The 23,467-nt window shown below is 35.0% G+C and overlaps 1 protein-coding gene across 2 annotated transcripts in view; it reads left to right on the top strand.

The window, feature by feature from the left end:
* Positions 1–1,509: 1,509 nt before the first annotated feature.
* The window catches only part of LOC127847022 (A-kinase anchor protein 10, mitochondrial-like), a 60,916-nt gene continuing 38,958 nt past the window's right edge, over positions 1,510–23,467 (top strand). The window contains exons 1-4 of one of the 2 annotated variants that reach the window (XM_052378536.1): positions 1,510–1,663; positions 14,440–14,514; positions 18,614–18,685; positions 22,670–23,452. In XM_052378536.1, the coding sequence (XP_052234496.1) occupies positions 1,639–1,663; positions 14,440–14,514; positions 18,614–18,685; positions 22,670–23,452 (955 nt within the window). In that variant the 5' untranslated portion in view covers positions 1,510–1,638. The remainder of the gene's footprint in view (positions 1,664–14,439; positions 14,515–18,613; positions 18,686–22,669; positions 23,453–23,467) is intronic. The other variant, XM_052378545.1, reaches the window with a different exon arrangement.

Below are 23,467 nucleotides of genomic sequence, written 5' to 3' on the forward strand. Positions count from 1 at the left end.
ACAGCCAGAGCGTCGACTGAAATTTCACTTTAATCAACAGCAGGCGGGCAAAAGGTTCCAAGAAACACGTTCAAAACATTACACGCAAATTTATAGCACGCAAAGAGAAAGGTTCGAGGAAAAGGCAATTACTATGGTTGTCCTGTCTGCCAAATTTGTAGACAAAATGTCGCTCCGTGTTTTGCTGAAAATCTACAACAAGGTAGACGTCGTTAATGAGATGAATAATGAGGATATCATTTTTGTTGAGACTTTATTATAAATATACAATAGTTAATCGTTTCGTGTATGACATTATGGATGTTATTTTAGGAACGACCAATTGAATATGCTTGAAATGATTGCACATCATTTAAGAACACAATTCTCGTGTAAAGTGCTACATTATAAAACGTAATATTTACCTTTCGTTCACGGTTAAACTTAATAATGTACATATAAATATGTATATGATTGTTATTTAATACAACTTTGTCTTACGATAAAAATGTGTGTAATGCTGCACGAACATGTATGTTTGAACGCTACAGAGCATACGCTATTACTAAATGTATTACTCTTGCAAACTATATTTATGTTATTGCAGTGTTTTAGATTACCTTTACGTGGAGTGATCATGGGGGCTTTGAGAATATTGGGACTTCGGTCGTCATTCTCACCGTTCGTGCATGCGTGAGTAACAAGTTCTTTTAATGACTTCTCCTCCTCAACCACTAAGAAGGTTTTATTAAACTTGTTCGCAGATTTTCGTGTTAAAAAATGTCATTAAATGGGCTAACTAACAAATATACATTTAAAAAATAGTCTAAACGTATTATTATAGCAAGATAAAAAGATGAATATAATATAGTGTTTGCCTTCCGCGGGATTCGAAACCAGGACCTCTGAGTCTGGAAGCAAAAGTTTTTGTGCTACCCCCCGCGACACGCAGGCCTGCATTAGTATTAACAACTGAATAAGAAACGTTATCTTAGTGTTAGCACTAAATGTATTGATTAAAGTTGTTATGTGCTTTTGTTTTACTGTTAGGTGAATGGTCACTTGCCATGAATAAAGTATACTTAAGCGATAAAAAGATGCCACGCGTTTCCTCTGCTGTGATCTTTTGATAGATTCGCAGGGTCCCAGTCCATATTTTCTTGGAGCCGTCATTCGCTGGACCCAAATCCGCTGCTTCAACTCATCTTTCTCATTCTATTCAAGTCATTGATGTTTGAGGTTACTGTGAATCAGGTGAATACAATCCCCGCAGTCTTCTATGTTTATGAAGACAGTGTGGAAAGACGAGTTTCTCGAGGGCCCAATGTCCTTGCTGTATTCGCGGAGCCGCCCGCAGAAGTTTCCCACCCGATATCCATAGTCATAACAGTCTAAAGCCAACAGATTGTTTAAGTCTTCGAGAAAGTTCCCTTCGGGCGACTCTCGCAAAGAATTTTCTCACCGAATATCTAGATGGTGGTATGTAACCGGTGGTGATGTCATTTTTACGAAATTTTAATTTTACACAACAAAACACAGCTTCCTTCTGCATATGTAGATAATAATACCTTTAAATTCGCTGGATTTTGAATTATGTCTCAGAACACGTGATCCAAATTACTAGAGCTTTCATTTTCAAATGTCCATTATTATGTTGCAATGTCGTTCTTCCGTCGAAAATCAGGTAAATATTGCGATGAAGTTGTGGTAGGCGTATCGTGCACTTTTGTAGTGGGTGGGGAAAGCTGTTTATAATCCGGCAAATTCAAGTAAGTCTCGCTCTGGGAAAATGAAGCATGTGAGTTAAGTGTTTCCACACAGGCTTATCAGGGAATACATTTTCCGCCTGAAATAGTTTTTTTAAAGTAAGAATCGAGTTATTCATTTAACCGTTTTCCCCATAAGAAACAATGTGAAAATCCCCATGTGCAAACAGCATAAAAACAGAACAGCCTGCGAGTCAGTCTTCAAATAAGCCTTTTATGCCCGAAGAGCGAGTCAATTCTTGGGCTGGTCAGTTGATCATAAATGCATATTAAATAGCCAGATCGGTCAATTAAATGTTTGAGCCAGAAATTGTTAACAAAGCGAAAGAAAATACTTGAACACCAGTCAGCCACTTCCGGTTAGACATAATCAATGCAAGTAGGCAGTACAAATCATTATCAACAACTTATAGCGACTCCGGAGATGAAGGAAGTGTTATGATTGGTCAATTTGTGAAATGCCAACAAAAATATCAGCTGATTTATCTGTATCTCCTATTAGTCTCTTCTCATAAAATCGCACTAAAGATGGCATTTTGCCAACCAACATACCACAGCATTTTGCCAACCAACATACCACAGCGGTACCCTACCGGGTAAAAACGTAAACAGCCTACCGACCCTGAATCGACTTAAACAGCTTACGAAGTCTAAAAAGTTCGGACATTTTAAAAATCATGGCCAACAATCAGATGCTATATACATTATTTTTCGGGTTATTACACATGTTAATCCATGAAATGTTTAATTCTCTGTCATGTTTGGTTTCAGATCGAAGTTCAATAATTGTTTTCATATGTTATCTATCATTGCAGCATTATTTAACCCATTCCAATGCAATTTAAGTAAATTATTGTAAGGTTTAACAGTGCTCCAGCCAGCTTTTCAAAATAGAGGGGAGCTTCCCCAAAAAGGGCACATTTCACGCGTTATTTTGGAAAATAGGGCATTTGGTTATAAATATACTTAAGTATATACTTTGGTTATACTATATACTTATTAATCGTAAACACTAGTGCATTGGATGACTTCACCAATTGTATGCTGTTCCTCATTTTGTGTAATGAAATTACAATAAATATATTACTATCTACATTGGCGCTAAGGAAAACAACTTAATAGCCAATTTCCTAACCGCTATGGGCTAGCATCCGACTACACGCATTAGAGATATGTAGATATTATATTTCTTTCCGGTGTGTGTGTGGGGGGCAGGGTTCGACACTAAGGCACGTCCGACAGACATTGTCTAGTAAGATCGGTGGTCGGGCTAGTAAAACTGCGGGCTAGCTTGTCCGACTGGTCGTACATAAAAAAATCTATACTGATTTATATAACTATAACTAACTGCTGTGAAAACATTTATTTTTAATGTGTAAAATTACTCTCGTATCCGTTATTTACATTAATACAAAACTAGTGTATTTAAATAAACGCGGAGCATTCACATGATTCATCGCTATTTTTAGACGCAAAGGAGAGCTTCCTGCAGAAATTACTTGTTTCCATTGGTCAAGTTGTTATATATATTAATGATTTTCTGCAGTGTCGTAAAACTGTAGAGCATTATTTTACGACTTCTATCGAAAATCGGTATCGTCAATGTAAACATTTTTGCGTAGCAGACAAGAGAATGTAATTTAAAGAATGGCTTTGTTCAAGTTCGGATTTTCGTCCGACAATCAGTTAATAAAAAAGAATCCGACGCTTAAACTGACACGAAACGTAAATATGAAGAAACACGAAAACGTCAATTTTATCCTAGATGGAAAATCGAGTCAGTTCCCATGGATTGAATTTGACGGAGAAAAGCAAAAAAATGTTTTATTTTATTGTTTTACTCTATGCATCAAAAACAATCTGGTGTTCACTGATTATTTACTGATAAATCCTGATTAAACAGTTACATGACACAATTGTGTTCATTTGCTATGTCATTTGTAGTCTAGTAGACATCAGGTTCGGGCTAGTACATTTTAAGAGGAGCTGGTCCGAAATTTTGTTGTTTTTTTATCACCTATCATCATTGAACTGCATGTTAATCTTTCAGGTTCCAGTTTCAGCATTAGTGGCCTTTTAGAAGAAAATGAAATGAAGAAAACATGAAATAAATTCAGGGGTTTCACTGGGTCAAAAAAACGTTGTGACTGTCACTACTTAAATTTGTTGCTTTAAATAACTTTGAGCCAATGTTTGTCCACAATAATAATATTAATTCAAACAAAAACCTATATTGACAAATTTAAAGTCTAAACAATGATCAATGTCACAATTAAGTAGCATCCAGTCTGGAGATTAAAATGAAACATTGTTATTGTTAATAATAGGATATATTTATTTCACAACTCGTTATTTCAACTAATGTCAACAACGTTGACAGTTTTGTTAGGTCGCGAAAATATATGACAATATCAACATTACATTTTACTTGCAGAGTGATAAATCCTCCTTCCAAACAAGTTCATTATTTGTTGAATTAACAACTATCTGCCCCTATTCATGTTAAAATTCATCATGATTGGGGACAGACAGTGTTTTAAAGTTCAGAAATAAAATCCAAACACAAATATGTTTTTCATGCGGTAATTTCGGACTAAAAATTAACCGCATATTGGCATTAAAAAAGATGATTAATTTTCAAATGTTAATAGGTATGTTGAATTAAAAATCACTATTTTTGCAAACAAATTATAGCCAAAGAATTCAGAAGTTAAAAAAAATCAATAGTGCTGAATTTGATTTCATTCGAGTGTGATTGTGCCTAACCAAGCGTGACCTCAGAGATAATCTTTCACAGCATGTTACTATCGTCTGCAACAAAAGGCTAATTAGTGCTCTGATAACAAACCATGCCCTTTTGGCTTGTTTGTTCACAATGTGTTGAATTAATACACCCCAGGCTGTCATGTAAGGGTGTTATCTGTGTATTCATGTCGAAGTTTCTGGCGATTTATACGGCATGAAAGCAGGAATTTAGAGATCAAAAGGGCATTTGACAGAAAAATAGAGGGGCGCTTTTTAAGGGGGCAAATTTTAGAGGGGCGCAGCGCCCCTCTATTTATTGCTAGCTGGAGCACTGTTTAAACACTATACATTTGTTAATTATGCATGTATATGTAAGCTTGCTTGTTAAAATTGGGATTAGAGTTAAAAACTATAATCGGAGAATTATGTTAATCTTACATCTTACGGGTGTAACAGTCCTATATGTTTCATTGCTTTATATATATTTTTGCTCAATAATATTTCTAAGAAATTATTAATTTAAACAATAATGCGATTCAGAACAAAGTATTAACGGTCATTACTGACCACACCGGCAGAACTGCATTCCCAAATTTTAATCACTTTTGTCAAAACATCAAGGTCTACAGGCAGTCTAAGCGTGTTTTCTAAACGCCTAACACAATGCCAGTTTTGTCCTATTTTTCTGTTAAATATGTATAAAGTAGAATAACTGTTTAAATACAGGGGTGTCAATTTTCCGGATTATTCCGGAAATCCGGATTTGAGCCGTCCAGGGTTGATTTTGAGGTGAATGTAAATCCGATGAGTTTGTATAAGGCAGGTGGGGGTAGGGACAAAAATTATTTTAGTGCAGGATCATTTCAGAACGAATATTGTTATAGCATCGTCGGCATTCCGGACATTTGCGCTTGGTACCGATTTTATTTATTGATTTCTGATTGGTAAGCGGCTGGCACTGACATGAGCAGGCACTGGCAAAGTAAAGCACTGCAATATCATATTTTAAAACAATATGTTAATCAAATTATATATTGACTGCGTATTTGCTAGGTTACTGGTTACTGTTTTTCATTTTCTGCAGTCAAACGATATGCATATTTAATTTCATTTGCAAATGATGTATCGCGACATGTTTTCGGACAGTCGTTTTCGGATACGCTGGTTTGTTAATTACATTTCGAAGTTCTTAATATCATTTGTTTAGAATGACAAATACACCTGCGGTGTTACGGATGGTTTGGTTTATAATATTTCGCATTGTACTCACCAGAAATTGCACCTAGAAAGACTATAAAAAAAGAACAATAAGCTAGGGCTCGGGGGGGGGGGGGGGGGGGGGGTTGGGCCCTCTCTTCCCTTTATCCTACGGCTTAATTTTCCGGATTTCAAATTTGGGCCAATTGACACCCCTGAAATAATTAGATTTCTACTTACTGGTATCTTAAAGACCGTAACGATAAAGATAAAGCGTGTTTGATTTGAAAATAATTTAGATGAAATGTCATTTAAAAAAATATTCGCCATATAATTTTATTATATTAACTACGAAATTTTTAACCAAAATTAAAATATCGTTATGTTCTCCGTGCTTATAACAAGGTGTGTACAGATACAAAAATTAATACGTTCTCGCTTTTAATGCGGATGACGTGGCGTTGTACATGCAGCACAATTTTCGCGCGCTTTTTTTCGGAACAAAGGATCAACATGAAATACATGAGCACTGTTGATTTGAAGATAGTATTTATTAACGTCGCGTTTATAACAGTAAACTTCGGAAGTGTGTTTCGGAAAAAATTGTATTATGCTGATTGGATAATTTAACAAAACATTCATAGTTGTGTAATTATTTCAATGCTAATTTGTTAAAACGCTTTACGTGTCGAAAATATTGTTTAAGTATTATGCATGAAAAGCACAATTTCCACGAGGATTTCACCCGGTTGCCATCATCAGTCTTTTAAGTAACTGGCAACGATTTTATCGTGGAAGGATACAACGTAGGCAGGGATTTCAATAGACGCAGAATCCTGCGTTTTGACGAGAGCAAATTAAAAATGACTCATTTTTTGACGCAACCCTTTTTCCTGCTGTGTGTCATTTTGATGCGTCAAAAATTTGACCCGTGCGTCAGTCAGTTAACATCTCGAGTTCCATGGTAATAAATCCCGCTTTGCTCCTTATTGAAATTAATGTTTCAGTATTTGAAACTCGGTCTATAATGGAGGGAATACCCCGGGGCCCGGGCGTTGTTTATCTTATCTCTTCCAATACACATGTCACTGTCTAAATAGTGCGTGCCCACTAAGTGGGTAATTAGCAGCTGTGATTACGTGATAATTGATTGACCATCCGATAATTGCCGATTTTTTGCAGACTTTTCAGACGACACATTTAAAGAAAGTCGGCAAAATTAATTAAAGTAAAAACCATATTGATCAAAGGTCTATTAATTACATAGATCCAATAGTAGATCTAAGTCCAGCGAGTTTTGTCAGTTGTTAATCCACCGATAATTACGAGTAACACCCATCTTATATAAACTGGAATCACAGTTCATTTTTAATCTCATCTATTTTTTGAAAAAAAATTATGAGCTATTGTCATCACCTTGGCGTCTGCGTCGGCATTGGCGTCCGGTTAAGTTTTGCGTTTAGGTCCACTTTTCTCAGAAAGTATCAATGCTATTGCATTCAAACTTGGTACACTTACTAACTATCATGAGGGGACTGGGCAGGCAAACTTAGATAACTCTGGCGTGCATTTTGACAAAATTATGTGCCCTTTTTATACTTAGAAAATAGAAAATTTTGGTTAAGTTTTGTGTTTAGGTCCTTTTTATTCCTTAAGTATCAAAGCTATTGCTTTCATACTTGCAACACTTACTAACTATCATAAGGGGACTGTGCAGGCAAAGTAATGTAACTCTGACTGGCATTTTGACAGAATTATGTGCCCTTTTTATACTTAGACAATTGAAAATTTGGTTATGTTTTGTGTTTAGGTCCACTTTATTCCTACAGTATCAAAGCTATTGCTTTCATACTTGCAACACTTATTAACTATCGTAAGGGGACTGTGCAGGCAAAGTTATGTAACTCTGACTGGCATTTGGACGGAATTATGGGCCCTTTATACTTAGAAAATTGAATGTTTGGTAAAGTTTTGTGTTTTGGTCCACTTTACCCCTAAAGTATCATAGATATTGCTTTCATACTTGGAACACTCGCAAACTATCATAAGGGTACAGTAAAAGGACAAGTTGCATAACTCTGGATGTCATTTTTACGGAATTATGGCCCTTTTTTAACTTAGTAACTTTGAATATATGGTTAAATTTTGTGTTTCGATCCACTTTACTTCCTAAGTATCAAGGCTATTGCTTTCAAACTTCAAATACTTTCATGCTATCATGAGGTTACTGTACCTGGCAAGTTGAATTTTACCTTGACCTTTGAATGACCTTGACTCAAGGTCAAATTATTAAATTTTGCTAAAATTGCCATAACTTCTTTATTTATGATTAGAATTGATTAATACTCTGACAAAACTACTCTTACCTGACATACCACAATAGACTCCACCCAAACCATTGCCCGTGACACCCCCTTCCCCCCCCCCTGAATCCCCCCCCCTATTTTTTTTTTTTTTTTTTTTTTAAGATCATCTAACCACACCCTCACACTATACCCCCCCCCCCCACCCCACACCCTCCCCAAAATTATTTTTTTTAAACGGTTAAAAAACAAAACTGTTTATTTTGATTATTTTATGTTTGAAATACCGTCCAACCATCGCACCCAAGAATCCCCCCCATCCGAATCCCCCCCCCTAATTTTTTTTTTTTTTTTTTTTTTTTTTAGATCATCTCACAAATTACCACCGCACCCTCACACTATACCCCTCCACCTCACCCCCCCATTTTTTTTTTTGAAACGGTTAAAAACACAAATATTTATTTTTATTATTTTATGTTTGCAATACCGTCCAACCATCGCACCCAAGAATCCCCCCCCCCATTTTTTTTTCTTTTTTTTCGCATTTTTGGAAGATAATGTAATAAATGTCCACACCCCCACACAATGCACCCCTCTTCACTCCATCCCTCCCTCCTTTGTGATTGAAAATGAGAGTCCCTTCACCTTTAAAAAGAAAATAGATGAGCGGTCTGCATCCGCAAGGCGGTGCTCTTGTTATACTAACAAGTAATAATACTACACATAAACATTGAGAAAACACATTTTCTCGATAAGATATAAATTATCCGAGTAGAATTAAATTGCTGCGTCATGACTTTCGACATTGTAAATGGAGGACTTAACATTCAACCCGCGTTCAGTTTAAAGCTGGCGATTCAAATTGCAAGTAATGGCGATTCAATAATGGAGAAAGCATTAACTGGATTTAACAAACATTTGATAAGGCGATAACAACAAGAAAAATTTGGATTATTAAAGTAAAACTACTACAGGTAAGGCATTCCAAAGTGTACATATTTCGGACATGTATAGTATTCGGATAAACTGTAATAGATATACTAGATGATCCATGCATTTAGATTGTGTTTTGTTAGAAAAGCTATCATAGGGATGATGATAATATAATGATGATAAATATGTGATGAAAAGGTGCTACCGGTACATATCTGAAATTATTTAAATGTGTTAAAAGACTTAAATGTGTTATAACTATAAGGAAGTATATTTAATGTACCAATTCATTAAAATATGTTGTGTTATGTATCATGGTATTGTAATTTAATAAAGCAGTATAACTTTTTAAGATGTTGTGTTACTCTTAGAGCATATTTTTATCTAAAAAAAAAATGAATAATACAGACAAAAAAACAATTAACGCGCTTCAAAATTGACCCCACCATTTTTCAATTTGACTCCTCAAAATTTCAGTCCAGGGGTCATTGACTCCTGGTTTTTAAAATCTATTGAAATCCCAGGTAGGGATAGATAAGTGTGGTCGGTTTAACAAAGTCAATGAACTGCAATAAACCTCTGAACTAATCGATTGATAGCAACACGTAGTTATTCACGTATTTTCTGTCTTCAGTTACTTGGGTCCATGAAACGTGCATTGTGTAAACAATATCGGGTATTATGATTTTTATAGTGATAAGAGACTGTTCGGCGTGTAATTTATCAAAAATGGCAGAGAGAAAAAACGGCCACGATGGAGAAGATCCGAAGTTCTAGAGTTCCATTTTTGCTAAACACAAGGACTGCGACAGGGAAACAAAATAAATAATTCGGAATGTTTTTTTTTGTCGATGTGTTCAAGCAAAATGATGAGTGACATATGTTTTCGGATGAACGAGTGACATATGTTTTCGGATGTACGAGGTTCGGAAATTCCGATCTCGAGATACGAAAAAGTATATCAAAAGATGATTTTCAAGGAGTCCGACGGACTGCCTTGACACAAAAACAAGGAGTCCGAGTCCCATTTCTAGGAGTCTCGGACTCCCGTTAGTGTGTCACTGTCAGCAGTCTGCTCAGGTTTTATGCTGTTTGCTACTCATCTGTTTCTAAGGGTTAGAAATAAAGCCTTTAAATTTGAATTAAGTAAGAAAGGCCATTCATTAAAATTTAACTTCTAAGGGACTATTAATGCATCAAAATACATATCTAAGTTGGAATGGGTTAAAGGAACGATACAGACTGCACCTGGGACAACACTGTAGGAAGATGCATGACATCAGGGTTTTTTTTACCACGGCGAGGCTAAGATGATCATTGTTGAACGAAAAACTAATAGGCATATAACGCCAAAACATAAAATCTCACAAAGAACGGAGCTTAATTGCAGATGATGTCAAATGAACTGTTTCCTATGCAAACGAAGGTTTGTTGTTATTTAGCAAAACACAAGAATATGTGTTTGACCTTAACCATTTGCATATATTAAAGAATCAGATACTGTCATAAACTGTCAATTTAAAAGACAAACATCGAATAAGCAGGATCTGTGTTTATGCTAGGTGTTTTAATTTCTAAAATGCAACCCTTTTCAAGGTATATTCACGGAATTCAAGTTTGCAACTGCGCCATATATGACAAAACATTGAGTGTTAATCATTAATATACTTTGCGCCATATATGACAAAACATCGAGTGTTAATCATTAATATACTTTGATACACAAAGATGCAATTGGCAAAGGATCAATTTTCCTTAGTGTTCAGTAAACAAATATATTGGACGGCTGAACCATCTGCAAGTCATCCCTCTAACTCACCACCAAGTCCTTTCATGTGCACTTTCTGATCTGTCTGTTTAACTTCATGCAAAAATGTCAATTTTGTAACAACTAAAAAGAGCCACATTTGTATTCATTGACAAATGTTATGCCAATCATTAATAGCAAAACCTACCCATACCCTCATCAATATTCACAGGATGTTGCCTTAACAAATGATATTATAACATAAAAGTATGCCATCTGGCCATGTAGAATTGCTTTTTATCTTAGCATGTTTCAAACATTATTTTAGATATTTAATGGAGAGAGCAGTAGATTGAAGTATTCATCTATTTGGAATAGTATGTTTTTAATGGATTTGAAATGTGATTACTAAGCAGGGCTATAGATAACAAGCGTGTTTGCATTATTACGCAATTAAAATAAGCAAAAATGTAATACAATTCTAAATAAAGCATCCAAAAACGCAAATACAAATTTAATAACGTAATTCCCCTAAAAAACATTGCGTCATGAAACGCAATTCTTACGATAACCAGGCGTATTTTTTAGACTGGTTATTTTCCAAACAAAAATGTACCAAATAGTTTATATGCCATCCTATGAAGAAAAGAAGGCAGTCTTTCCAGCGGCTTTCAACCTTTTGGGTGTTATTGTAATTATTCGTTGACCCGTCTGATTTCTACTTTAATTATCAAGGTATTCAACTCAAAATGACCCGAAAACGTGGTGCATCGCTTTAAACAGCCATATCAATTGTGATTTTACGAACTCGGTCTTATTCAATGCAAAAATAAATGAACTTTGATCAGAAATTCAGTAATTGTTTGTAGTTATGTACAGATACGTTTTTGAATTCCATTTGTATAAAAATTATAGTAACCTTAGTAGATTTTTATTATATTATAGATGTCATTCCCTAAATTACCCAATTGAGTTAACAAACCGGAAGTGAAAAACCCAATTAGGCTCAAAAGTAGGGGGTGAACATTTTTGCTAAAACTATTGAATTTACAAAAACCCTTTTGTTGTCAAAAACAGGGGGTTGATTACCCAATATACCCCAAAAGTTATCTATAGCCCTGACTAAGTCTTTATTTTGTTTAAGGCAAAATAACCACTGAGTCAACTGTGCAGTCTGTCACAATAACAACATATGTTACAAAGATGTATATGTCTAATTGTGATATTTCTATAATAGCCAAATGTAATTACCATTGTTAAGTCTGACAAACTACAAATGTTGATTGCCATATTTCTAGATATCAATTTATGTTAATTTTCAGCTGAGAGACATCTGAAATCTCTATTCCAATGTTGAAAGGTTGTGAATGTTGTTATATAGGTTTTGCAATTTGATACAATAGGACAAGATGTGTTTAAAACAAGTCCATTGTGTTTGCTAAATGATGCAAACTGGTTTTTTAAAGTTATTTTATCTGTGTAAACATATTATCCGGGTCCAGCGAATTTCTTGCAGACAGCACAAAATGAAAATAGCATTGTATGAATTGCACCATGGCAGGATGCAGGATCATGTGACTTCGTGCGGTTCCCCCTTTTAACTTTAATGGTTGTTAAGACGACCGTAAGTGGCGCTTTATTTGAAATAACTTTTTATAATTATTTTTTAAAGAACTTCAACTAGGGCATAAAAGACAGATTTTTATGCTGCTTATAATATAGCAATGTGAAATACATAGGAATTACTTTTTTTAATAAGCATGTGTTCTTGTTAAAAAAATTGTCTTTTATGCACTGAAGATTTTTGCAAAAATATAGTTCTCAACAGTTTGTTTAAATTCAGTCCAGCCTGTGCGTAAAACCTGCAGGTTTTTTTTTTACTAAGAAAGTGACGGCGTCTTCCCCTACCAGAATTGTTTCCCCACAAAATACAATATCCCCTCCAATAATATCATTTTTCACCAAAACATATCGTTGTTTAGCATTTATTAAAGTTTTAAATTGATTATTAATAATTTTGATTGCTTAATTATCCATCCCAATACTAGCTCATTTGCAGTGGTTGCTAAAACATTTTAAAATAGAAATAAGCGTCTACAGAGTTGGATTAGAATGTGTAGTTTGCGGTTCTTGTTAATTTTTGCAAAGTCATGCGAAACATTTCGCACTTATCGCTGTCAATGCTGGTAGAAGAATCCTGAAACTAAACGTGCTTACATCTCAGTCGTTAAGGGCATGCTACATGTATATAACGTAATGGATAAAGGGAATGCACTCTAAATGTCATTTGTGTTTATTAACGGTTTTTTAATGATTTTGACAGAAAACTTCTTTATTGTAATTTGGAAAAATTTCATCTAGATTTGATTGGGAATGGGCTGTTTTTTTGCTTTGGGAACGCCTCAATTTTTCGGAGAGGCAGACAGTGGTGAAAAACCCCTGAAATCAGAGTAGATGAGTTATAGACAATGATTAAAACAGTTTTTATTTTTACGTCAAATATGTCTCATTCGCCCTCTATTTTCCCCTTTCACCCAGCATCATGCGTCTTCCCCTTTGTCAAAAAAAATCCCTGACCTGGGAAACCCCGTTGATTCTGCTCCCTGATTACAATAATGTATAGAAATAAAATATTTAGTTCACAAAAAATCTTAGCAAAACTTAATTCTTTTCTTAGAAAGTAAATGATCACAAATAAAGATATTTTATACAACATCATTGTCTGAATGTGTAACATTAATGTTTACTTCCTAACCTTTTGAGCACATTTAAGAGTTTAATACTTTCCTTTCACTTTTTAGCTTAATTGCCTACATTCACTTGAACAAATTAGCAAGTTTACAGGGGCATAGCTAGCATTTTTTTAGCTGTAGGCACGGATATGATACATAAAAACGGAGGGTCCGGGCGTCCTCCCCCTGAAAATTTTTAAACCCTATATCTCCTGTGGTTAGATTTTAAGCATATCTAGACAAATAATAAGATACAAAAATATAAGACTCTAGCTTATTTTCTTTCATATTTTATTTTTTTTATCAGTCAATTGATAGGGATACGGGGCAAGTGCTCCATTTTAAATTTCCGCGGTCATAAACATTATTCGGAATGTTTCTTAAAAATCCAACGATAATCGATTACAACTTAAATGTACTGTAGTGTTTCAATTGAGACAAGTAGATCTACATGTCAGATCTATGTTATCATGTTACAGCAAGTCACGTGATTAGAAGCGAGCTAGAATCTATGCACATATATTACAAAGAAGTAGAGTTGATAAATGGAAGATATGTCCTTTGAACACGACCAAAATCCATTGTCTGAGGATTATGTCAATATGAAATGCAGATTTCTAACACCTCACCCCTCAGGGTCAACATTTTAATGCGTATTTCGAAGTTAATGCATTTAAAAAAAAAATCATGTTAAAAAAAAGTGTAGGCCCGGGCCTGCAGTGCCTAATAGCAGCTACGCCCCTGGTTTAGGGTTTCATTTTTTCTCAAAATTTACCCCAGTATACAAACTATTACTGTCAATGTTGTGTAAAAGCAGTTTAATAGTTTAATTGCATGTTTTTTTATAAGTTTTACAGTATATCATTTAAATGTGACATTCTTTCCATTTATTGTTTAATTCACTTTAAGTTTGCTTGCTTTATTTAAGAACAGGTAAAGTATCACACTATATAAAGTGTATATTTTCCGAAGTTCTTTTGTCCGATTTTATTTCCAGCCTTATGCTGTATATCCACTGTTCCTTTTACTGTCTTCAGATAAAAAGAAAGCTGATAAGGCAAGCCCTAAACCCTCAAACAGGCCAGTCTGGTCAGAACATAATGGAGCCCCAGGTGAGTTCAAAGTAGTTGGTCATTTGCATACATTCGCCTTTTGTTTGCAATATTTTGTTTAATTTTTTTCACAAAACGTACAATTTGTACTTTTTAAATAAATAAAATAAATAAATAATCAGAAACTGTGAAGAACAACAATTTTTTCCTGCATTTGAAATTGCCGTCCTCATTAATTCCCCATTCCAAATGTTTTATTCCCATTTTGCTCTTGTTCAATACCAATAATAAAATGTACATGTATTCATTTGTTGTCCTTTCTTACTTTTTATGCCCCCAGTAGGGTGGCATATAGCAGTTGAACTGTCTGTCAGTATGTCAGTCTGTCCATCTGTCCGAAAAAAACTTTAACATTGGCCATAACTTTTTAAATATTGAAGATAGCAGCTTGATATTTGGCATGCATGTGTATCTCATGAAGCTGCACATTTTGAGTGGTAAAATTTCAAGGTGAACATCATCCTTCCAGGTCTAGGGATCACAAAAAACAAATTCAAGGGAAGTAATAAGCTTTAAATGGACATAATTATCTGACCTGCCAAATTATATTAAAAAAATTAATAAATCAAAGTGGCGCAGTAGGCGGCATTGTGTTTCTGACAAACAAATCGTGGTAAAAGGTCAAGGTCAAGGTCATCCTTCAAGGTCTAAGGTCAAAAATACAAATCAAAGGGAAGTAATAAGCTTTAAAGGGAGATAATTTATTCAATATTGAATATAGCAACTTGATATTTGGCATGCATGTGTATCTCATGGAGCTGCACATTGAGTGGTGAATCTACAGTCACGGTAGTGGCTTTTAATTATTTGCTACAAAAATAGAGAGTGGCTTTTAATTATTTGCTACTAAAAATAGAGATTTGTTAGAGACAAATATTTTCAAGGGAAGTAATTTATATACTTATAAATCTCATATTATATATTTCCTTACCAAGAATTTAACTTCTTTTCACAGTTACTGTACAGATTTTTTATTTGGATTATTTATAACTCAAACGATTGATTTGTCAAAGGTTTTTATGTCCCCCCCTATAGTAGAGGGGGACATATTGTTTTTGCCCTGTCTGTTGGTTGGTCTGTTGGTTGGTCTGTTGGTTAGTTGGTTTGCGCCAACTTTAACATTTTGCAATAACTTTTGCTATATTGAATATAACAACTTGATATTTGGCATGCATGTGTATTTCATGGAGCTGCACATTTTGAGTGGTGAAAGGTCAAGGTCATCCTTCAAGGTCAGAGGTCAAATATATGTGTCCAAAATCGCTAATTTTATGAATACTTTTGCAATATTAAAGATAGCAACTTGATATTTGGCATGCATGTGTATCTCATGAAGCTGCACATTTTTAGTGGTGAAAGGTCATGGTCAAGGTCATCCTTCAAGGTCAGAGGTCAAATATTTGTTGCCCAAATCGCTTATTTTATGAATACTTTTGAAATATTGAATATAGCAACTTGATATTTGGCATGCATGTGTATCGCATGGAGCTGCACAATTAGAGTGGTGAAAGGTCAAGGTCATCCTTCAAGGTCAGAGGTCAAATATATGTGGCCCAAATCGCTTATTTTATGAATACTTTTGCAATATTGAAGATAGCAACTTGATATTTGGCATGCACGTGTATCTCATGGAGCTGCTCATTTTGAGTGGTGAAAGGTCAAGGTCAAGGTTATCCTTCAAGGTCAAATATATGGGTCAAAATTGCTCATGTAATGTCACTTCTGCAATATTGCAATATCTGCAATATTGAAGCTAGCAATTTTATATTTGAAATGCATGTGTATCTCATGGAACTGCACATTTTGAGTGGTGAAGGGTCAAGGTCATCCTTTCAAGGTCAAACGTCATATAGGGGGACATTGTGTTTCACAAACGCATCTTGTTTTTAATGATATAATGATCATTTCTTTACTGTACTAATTTGTGAATGGTTGGGTTCATTACATACCTCTGGACTTATGTCTATAGGTACATGATGAACTCTGGCTATGATCTCTTTGATAAACCACAGGCCTTGGTTGTCAGTGATGTCTGACTTGGTCAATTTGACTGTCTATAGACCCCCCCCCCCCCTGGTGGGATTGGACAAAATGCAGGGAGGTAATAAGCTTTAAAGGGAGATAATTTCTATACCTGCCAAATGATAAATAGAAATTTTATTTCAGGGGTGTCAATTTTCCGGATTATTCCGGAAATCCGGATTTGAGCCGTCCAGGGTTGATTTTGAGATGAATGTAAATCCGATGAGTTTGTTTAAGGGGGGTGGGGGTAGGGACAAAATTCTTTTAGTGCGGGATCATTTCAGAACGAACATTGTTATAGCATCGTCGGCATTCTGGACATTTGCGCTTGGTACCGATTTTATTTATTGATTTCTGATTGGTAAGCGGCTGGCACTGACATGAGCAGTAACTGGCTAAGTAAAGCACTGCAATATCATATTGTAAAACAACATGTTAATCAAATTATATATTGACTGCGTATTTGCTAGGTTACTGGTTACTGGTTTTCATTTTCTGCAGTCAAACGATATGCATATTTTATTTCATTTGCAAATGACGTATCGCGACATGTTTTCGGACAGTCGTTTTCGGATACGCTGGTTTGTCGATTTTAATTTAATTTTGAAGTTCTTAATATCATTTGTTTAGAATGACAAATACACCTGCAGTGTTACGGATGGTTTGGTTTATAATATTTCGCATTGTACTCACCAGAAATTGCACCTAGAAAGACTATTAAAAAAAAGAACAATAAGTTGGGCTCGGGGGGTTGGGCCCTCTCTTCCCTTTATCCTACGGCTTAATTTTCCGGATTTCAAGTTTGGGACAATTGACACCCCTGTATTTCAAAGCGGCGCAGTAGGGGGCATTGTGTTTCTGACGAACACATCTCTTGTCAGTGATTTTTTTTGCTCAAATTTACAGCCGAATTTCGGCTGCTTCCCAATCGCAAAAATACACTTTTTTTCCCAAAATTCTGACCAAAATTTCCAAAAAAAAGCCCAACTTCCACAAAAAAAAATTTTTTTTTTTTTTTTTTTTTTTTTTCAGAAAGAAGTCTCATATAACTTTATTATGATTTCTTAAATCTAGGTCTCAACTTTATTTTTTAAATATCTTACAAAATATATAACTTGAATTTAGTGATTTTTGTCCATAAATCATTCCCAAACTTGCCACTTTTATTGATTAAAAAAAAACAATTTGACCAGACTCCTTTTCTAGAAAACTCCCTGAACATGCACTTAAAAACAATATCACTTCTGTTACTTATAATCCTATTTATAATGCTTCATTTTTCCCAATTTCATGGTTTATCGCGCTATTTTTTCCAATTTCACGGTTTATCGCGCTAATTTTCCCAATTCAAAAGGCACAGGCTGTAACAAATTAAAGCAAAAAAAATTACTGCTTGTTATGCCCCTGGTAGGTGGCACATAGCAGTTGAACTGTCTGTCTGTCAGTCTGTGCGTCCTGTCCCAAAACTTTAACATTGGCCATAACTTTAGCATTATTGAAGATAGCAACTTGATATTTGGCATGCATGTGTATCTCATGGAGTTGTACATTTTGAGTGGTAAAAGGTCAAGGTCATCCTTCAAGGTCAAAGGTCAAAAAACCAAATTCACGGGAAGAAGCAAGCTTTGAAGGGAGATAATTTCTATTTATCATTTGGCAGGTACAGATCATTTTCACAAGGGAAGTAATATTTTTAAAGGGATATAATAAAATAATTATAATAATAATTCAAAGCGGCTTAGTAGGGGGCATTGTGTTTCTGACAAACACATCTCTTTTTATACGGCGCCATTGGCGGAGGGATATTGTATTGGCTTTGTCCGTCCGTCTGTCCGTCCGTCCATCCGGAGCCATATCTTGGAAGTGCTTTGGCGGATTTCATTGAATTTTGTATGAGTATATATATGGATAAATGGATAATGCACGCCAAATGGCGTTGTACACCATCTTGTAATAACGGAGTTATGGCCCTTTGTATCTTGAAAAAATGCTTTTTTGAGTATCAAATATAACACTTTTGTGTCTAGAAGCATATTGGCGGGGATATCAATTCAACGAATTTGCTTGTTATTTACAGGTTTTAATTCTGACATTGCCAGGAAAACAGAGTTGCTCCTTGTTGAAGAAGATTTTCACCCGGGTGACTTAGGTATGATGTGGTATATGTTGACTTAGTATGGAGTTGCAAAAAAGAGCAAATTAATAAGGTTTGCGGCAGAAATGTTATTTATGTACAAGCAATATAGAACGCTTGTCTGCTGCATAATTATGTGAATGTTTTCACCAGTTACTGTACATGTACATCTGTGTAAGTTGTTTCTGTGTTAAAATAAATTGAAACTGCTAGAGAGTACTATGTAACTGCTATTAAGCCTCATTTTAGCCATTTTTGTTCATAAAGAAAGAACGAGAGCGCCGATGGCGTTAAAAGCATAGGTGCAAGATACAGGGAAGAATGGCGTCACGTGGTATAATGTAGTTCGATATCGCCATCCGCGAATTTCTCAAATCAATAATTTCAAACAATTACCGACTATTTAAATAGATAATCTTTCCATTTACATCAGTGTTTGAAACGCTTATGAAAAATAATTACCCAAGCCTTTCAAAATTTAAGCACGGACAGATCTGTATCGAACTATTGTTTTCACAAATGAAAATAGACGCTACCCTATTCGTCTGCGTCAAGAATTTGTCGTAAAACTTGTGGTAAGCGTTAGATGCAGACGTGCACAACAGATTGAGTTCTGAATACAGATTCCTGAATGCAGATTTTTATAGAAACTCCTAACAGCAGTTACTTCCCTTGCTTCGCCCTGGTCAGTAACTTCTAGTATAAGGGAGGCCACTGCGTAGGAGATTGAGATTTATAGTGCAGATAGAATTGTTTTACGAACGAAATTTGTTTTAGGTTATAAGAAGATTTTTTGACATAAAACGGTCTTAGAAAAATTCACTAAAAACGGTGTCAGCAATATTCTTGGAAGAAAACGTTAGAAAAACGTTTCCAAAAAAAAATTGTAAGAATGACCATATACTAAATTAAATAGATATTTCGTCTGATTTTTGATCAGGTAAGGCTTCATAAAGGGTAACCAATCGATGTGGATTTTTGAAATGTGGTATATACCATAAGCATAGGTGCGTAAACGCACCTATGCTAAAAACAGCAAGTGTATAATAGCCATGTGTATTGTGACCCCACTATGCAAGGTCACAGTGTAGCTGCTCATATCAGTGGTGATAAATACACTGATGCAGATAAAACAGTTCAGTAAACCACAGATAGCCAAGATAAAACATGAATATTAGCTATTGTAGTATACTGAGTAGAGTAGCACAGAGAGGGGTCGAATATATATGTAAAACTAGCCCAGTAAGTGTTACTACCATTGTTAAAAGACACTTGTCACATTCCCTAATGTATATCCAATTCTATTGGAGTTGCCGCCTTTGATAAAACAAACAGAACAATGCTGGTGATGTAGAAGTTGGAATTGCCTCTCAGGGCCCTCGTTTGGCCGTTTTTGGCCCCATTCCCCCCTGAAAATAGTATACTTTTGTCCCCTATTTAAGCTTAAATTCCCCCCTCCAAAAAAAATAAAAAAAAATATATATTTTTTTTTACTTTTATACCTATGTTGCCACTGGTATTGTGCAATTAACCTTTGATTAAATGTATATTTATGTAAATTACATTAAAATATAGCAATTTTAAGTGTTAAATGGTTGGTGAAAAGACTTCGGAGTATCCAAAAACGAAAATTATCAAGGGTTGCAATGCGAAACGATGGAATAATTTTGAGAGTTCTGTTGTTGTCATTATCCTTTGTGACACTAAGAGGATTGCTTTTATATAGTATAAATCTCTAATCTAAGCGTGACTTTTACTCCAGAGGTCAGTGGTTCAAGCCCATTTGAGGGTTACTTTTTTTCTTTATTTAATTTTATTCTTGTTTTTTTACTGGATCATTTTAGATCCAATATTTACATTTATCAATATAAAGCTTTTAATGACAAACTTCAACATATGCCAAAATCTGTGAACGTATCCCCTTAAAGTAAAACCATTTGAACACTTAAGAAATAACATTTGTTACCTACTCATCCTTGTTCCGTAATGTGGGTAATTTCCTACAGCTGGTGCGCTTTATGTGAGTAATTTACCACAGCTTATGCAACTGGGGTCTGTGCATGTGCACTACATTCCCACGAAAGTTTATTTGAATTAAAGCCATGAGAGAAAATTATTTTCCTAAGTAAAAGCTGTTACATAAAGTACTGCTATAAAAAGGACCAATAAAGAAAAAGACCAATATACAGTTATTCTACAAGAACAATTGAAAGCCTCGCATCACTTAATGGTTCTTCAAATGTCACGAAACATAAGCATATTAAAGACATTGTGTTGTGATGATATTTGGACTGAGATAAAATGACTGAAAATAACATGGCTGCCAAGTGTGTTATGGTGAAACTTTATGAACACTTACTGCCCAGAAAAGTAAAATACTTTTGGGTCTCAGGCTTGCGCCTTCGAGCCCTGTTGTTTAATAAGATTTGTCTTTACATTAACAGAGGCGTCAAAGTTCAGGATTATATGCTTATGTTTCGTTCAAGTTCCTGTTTTTTTTCTGGTTCATTGATTTTTGGCAAAGTTATGGGCCTTGGACACAGAGAGATTGTGTAGAATACCCTAATTACTCTTAGTTTTTGGACACTTAAAAATAATAAAAATATTTAATGTCCAGTATTTAGATACGAAATATATTAAAAAATAATAGGTGTCCAAAAATTTAGAGACAAAAATTAAGGTGCCTGAAAAATATTATTATATTGAAATACATGCAATAACTCAATGAACAATAATTTTCTTGTGATTAATTTGTTGTTGGGTGAATCCATTAATGTTTACCACTATACATGATTATTTACGCAATTATGGTAAAGTTATGGTCCATTGCCCTCAAGCTTGCATCTGTCAGGTTTTATGACCTTAATCCGGTTGTAAAAATCCATGATCGAAGTATCACAAGATAAACGAAAACAGGGCCGAAGTCTGTAGAGTAGCGCTGTAAAATATACTTTCAGAAAACTAAGAGACATTAATTTTGGACAAAAACCCATATGTCCAAAAATGAAGAGTCACGAAATATAATTATTTGGGCTAAAAAAGAGGGTGTCCGAAAACTTGAGTAATTACGGTAGCAGTTTTCCAAATCTTCTAATTTTTGCGGCACTAGTTTATATTGTTTCTCATATGCATCACTAACCTAATTTAATGACACAATTGCCTTATGGGAGTTAATTTACCACAGCTCTGTGGTTTGATAAACCTGGCTATCCACTCTATGTATTTGTTCCCAAGGTTTTATGCTGACATTCCCCAGCCCTCTCTTTATCTACATTGATGTATATCAGTTGTACAGGCTCAGCTCTCTCTTTATCTTCATTTATGTATATCTGTTATACAGATCTCTCTTTATCTACATTTATGTATATCAGTTATACAGACCTCTCTTTATCTACATTTATGTTTATCAGTTATACAGATCTCTCTTTATCTACATTTATGTATATCAGTTATACAGCTCTCTCTTTATCTACATTTATGTATATCAGTTTTACAGATCTCTCTTTATCTACATTTATGTATATCAGTTATACAGATCTCTCTTTATCTACATGTATGTATATCAGGTATACAGATCTCTCTTTATGTACATTTATGTTCATCAGTTATACAGATCTCTTTTTATCTACATTTATGTTTATCAGTTATACAGATCTCTCTTTATCTACATTTATGTACATGTATATCAGTTATACAATTGTCGCTTCTAAATCGCCTGAAACAATCCAGACACTTTATTTTCTTGCAATTTTTGGTATTAAGGGCCAATTGAATTAAGACCAGCAATAAGTAAATATTAAAAAGATATGTATAACAGTAACAACTATTTGAGTTAGTGAACCTTAAGGAAATATTAAAATAAATAAGGGACTATATGAGTGTTGTTTGTAATGAACAAAATAAATGTACAGTAAAAAACTGTATCATAATGATTAACACATACAACTCAATATTGTTTATCAATATTATAGTAATTTATAGATTTGTTTTTCAATTCAGGAGTAAGTCGAAACGCACAAAGTGAATACAAGAAGTACTCTCGATTATCTCCCTTACTAGAAGACATTGTCCGTGACCATGAAGCAGTGCCATATCTTATCCAGTACCTGGAGGCTCGCAAAGCTTCTGCACTGATCAGATTCTGGTTGGATGCGGAGAGCTTTCAAGCGTCCACTTGGACACGGATCAGAACACATTCACTGGAGAGCGTAAGCCGAAGCATGTTAGTCCAGGAGAAGAAGGCCAGTTCAATGTCATCATTGACGTGCTCAGTGGGTAGAGATATCACCAGTCCAGTGTCCTACACCAGTGATGAAACACAAGAAGACGAGTTAACAAACAATGCATGCTTTTCAAACACAAATCAAAATCTTCCACAAATCAATAAATGTGATAACAACGAGTCCATTTCTGACCAAACTTGTTCAACTGAAACTAGTCAGGGCAACGGACACAGTTCAGGTGTCAGCAATCCAGACTCATGTGATACTCCGAAGTCTTTAAGCAATTGTGATCCCAGAGCTCGAGAAAAATGTAAAACCAACCCATCTGAAGAATCCGTTAGTATTCGGCATAATTTAAACCTTCAGCTACAAGATACCTGTGATAACCAAAGCGACACAAACTCTGCCAGTGTTGAGAGTGCCCTATCCTACAGAGACATTGCCTCGCCTAGTCCAACTGGAAACTCTTTTAAATCTGAAGTTAGTGGGAGTGCCGCAACTGTGATGCCAAAATCATACATGCCATCTAGTTCAAGTCTTGCTGAAAAGCTGAGGAAAAGTAAGTACAAATGGA

The sequence above is a fragment of the Dreissena polymorpha genome, chromosome 1, assembly GCF_020536995.1.
Source record: "Dreissena polymorpha isolate Duluth1 chromosome 1, UMN_Dpol_1.0, whole genome shotgun sequence".
Taxonomy (NCBI): domain Eukaryota; kingdom Metazoa; phylum Mollusca; class Bivalvia; order Myida; family Dreissenidae; genus Dreissena; species Dreissena polymorpha.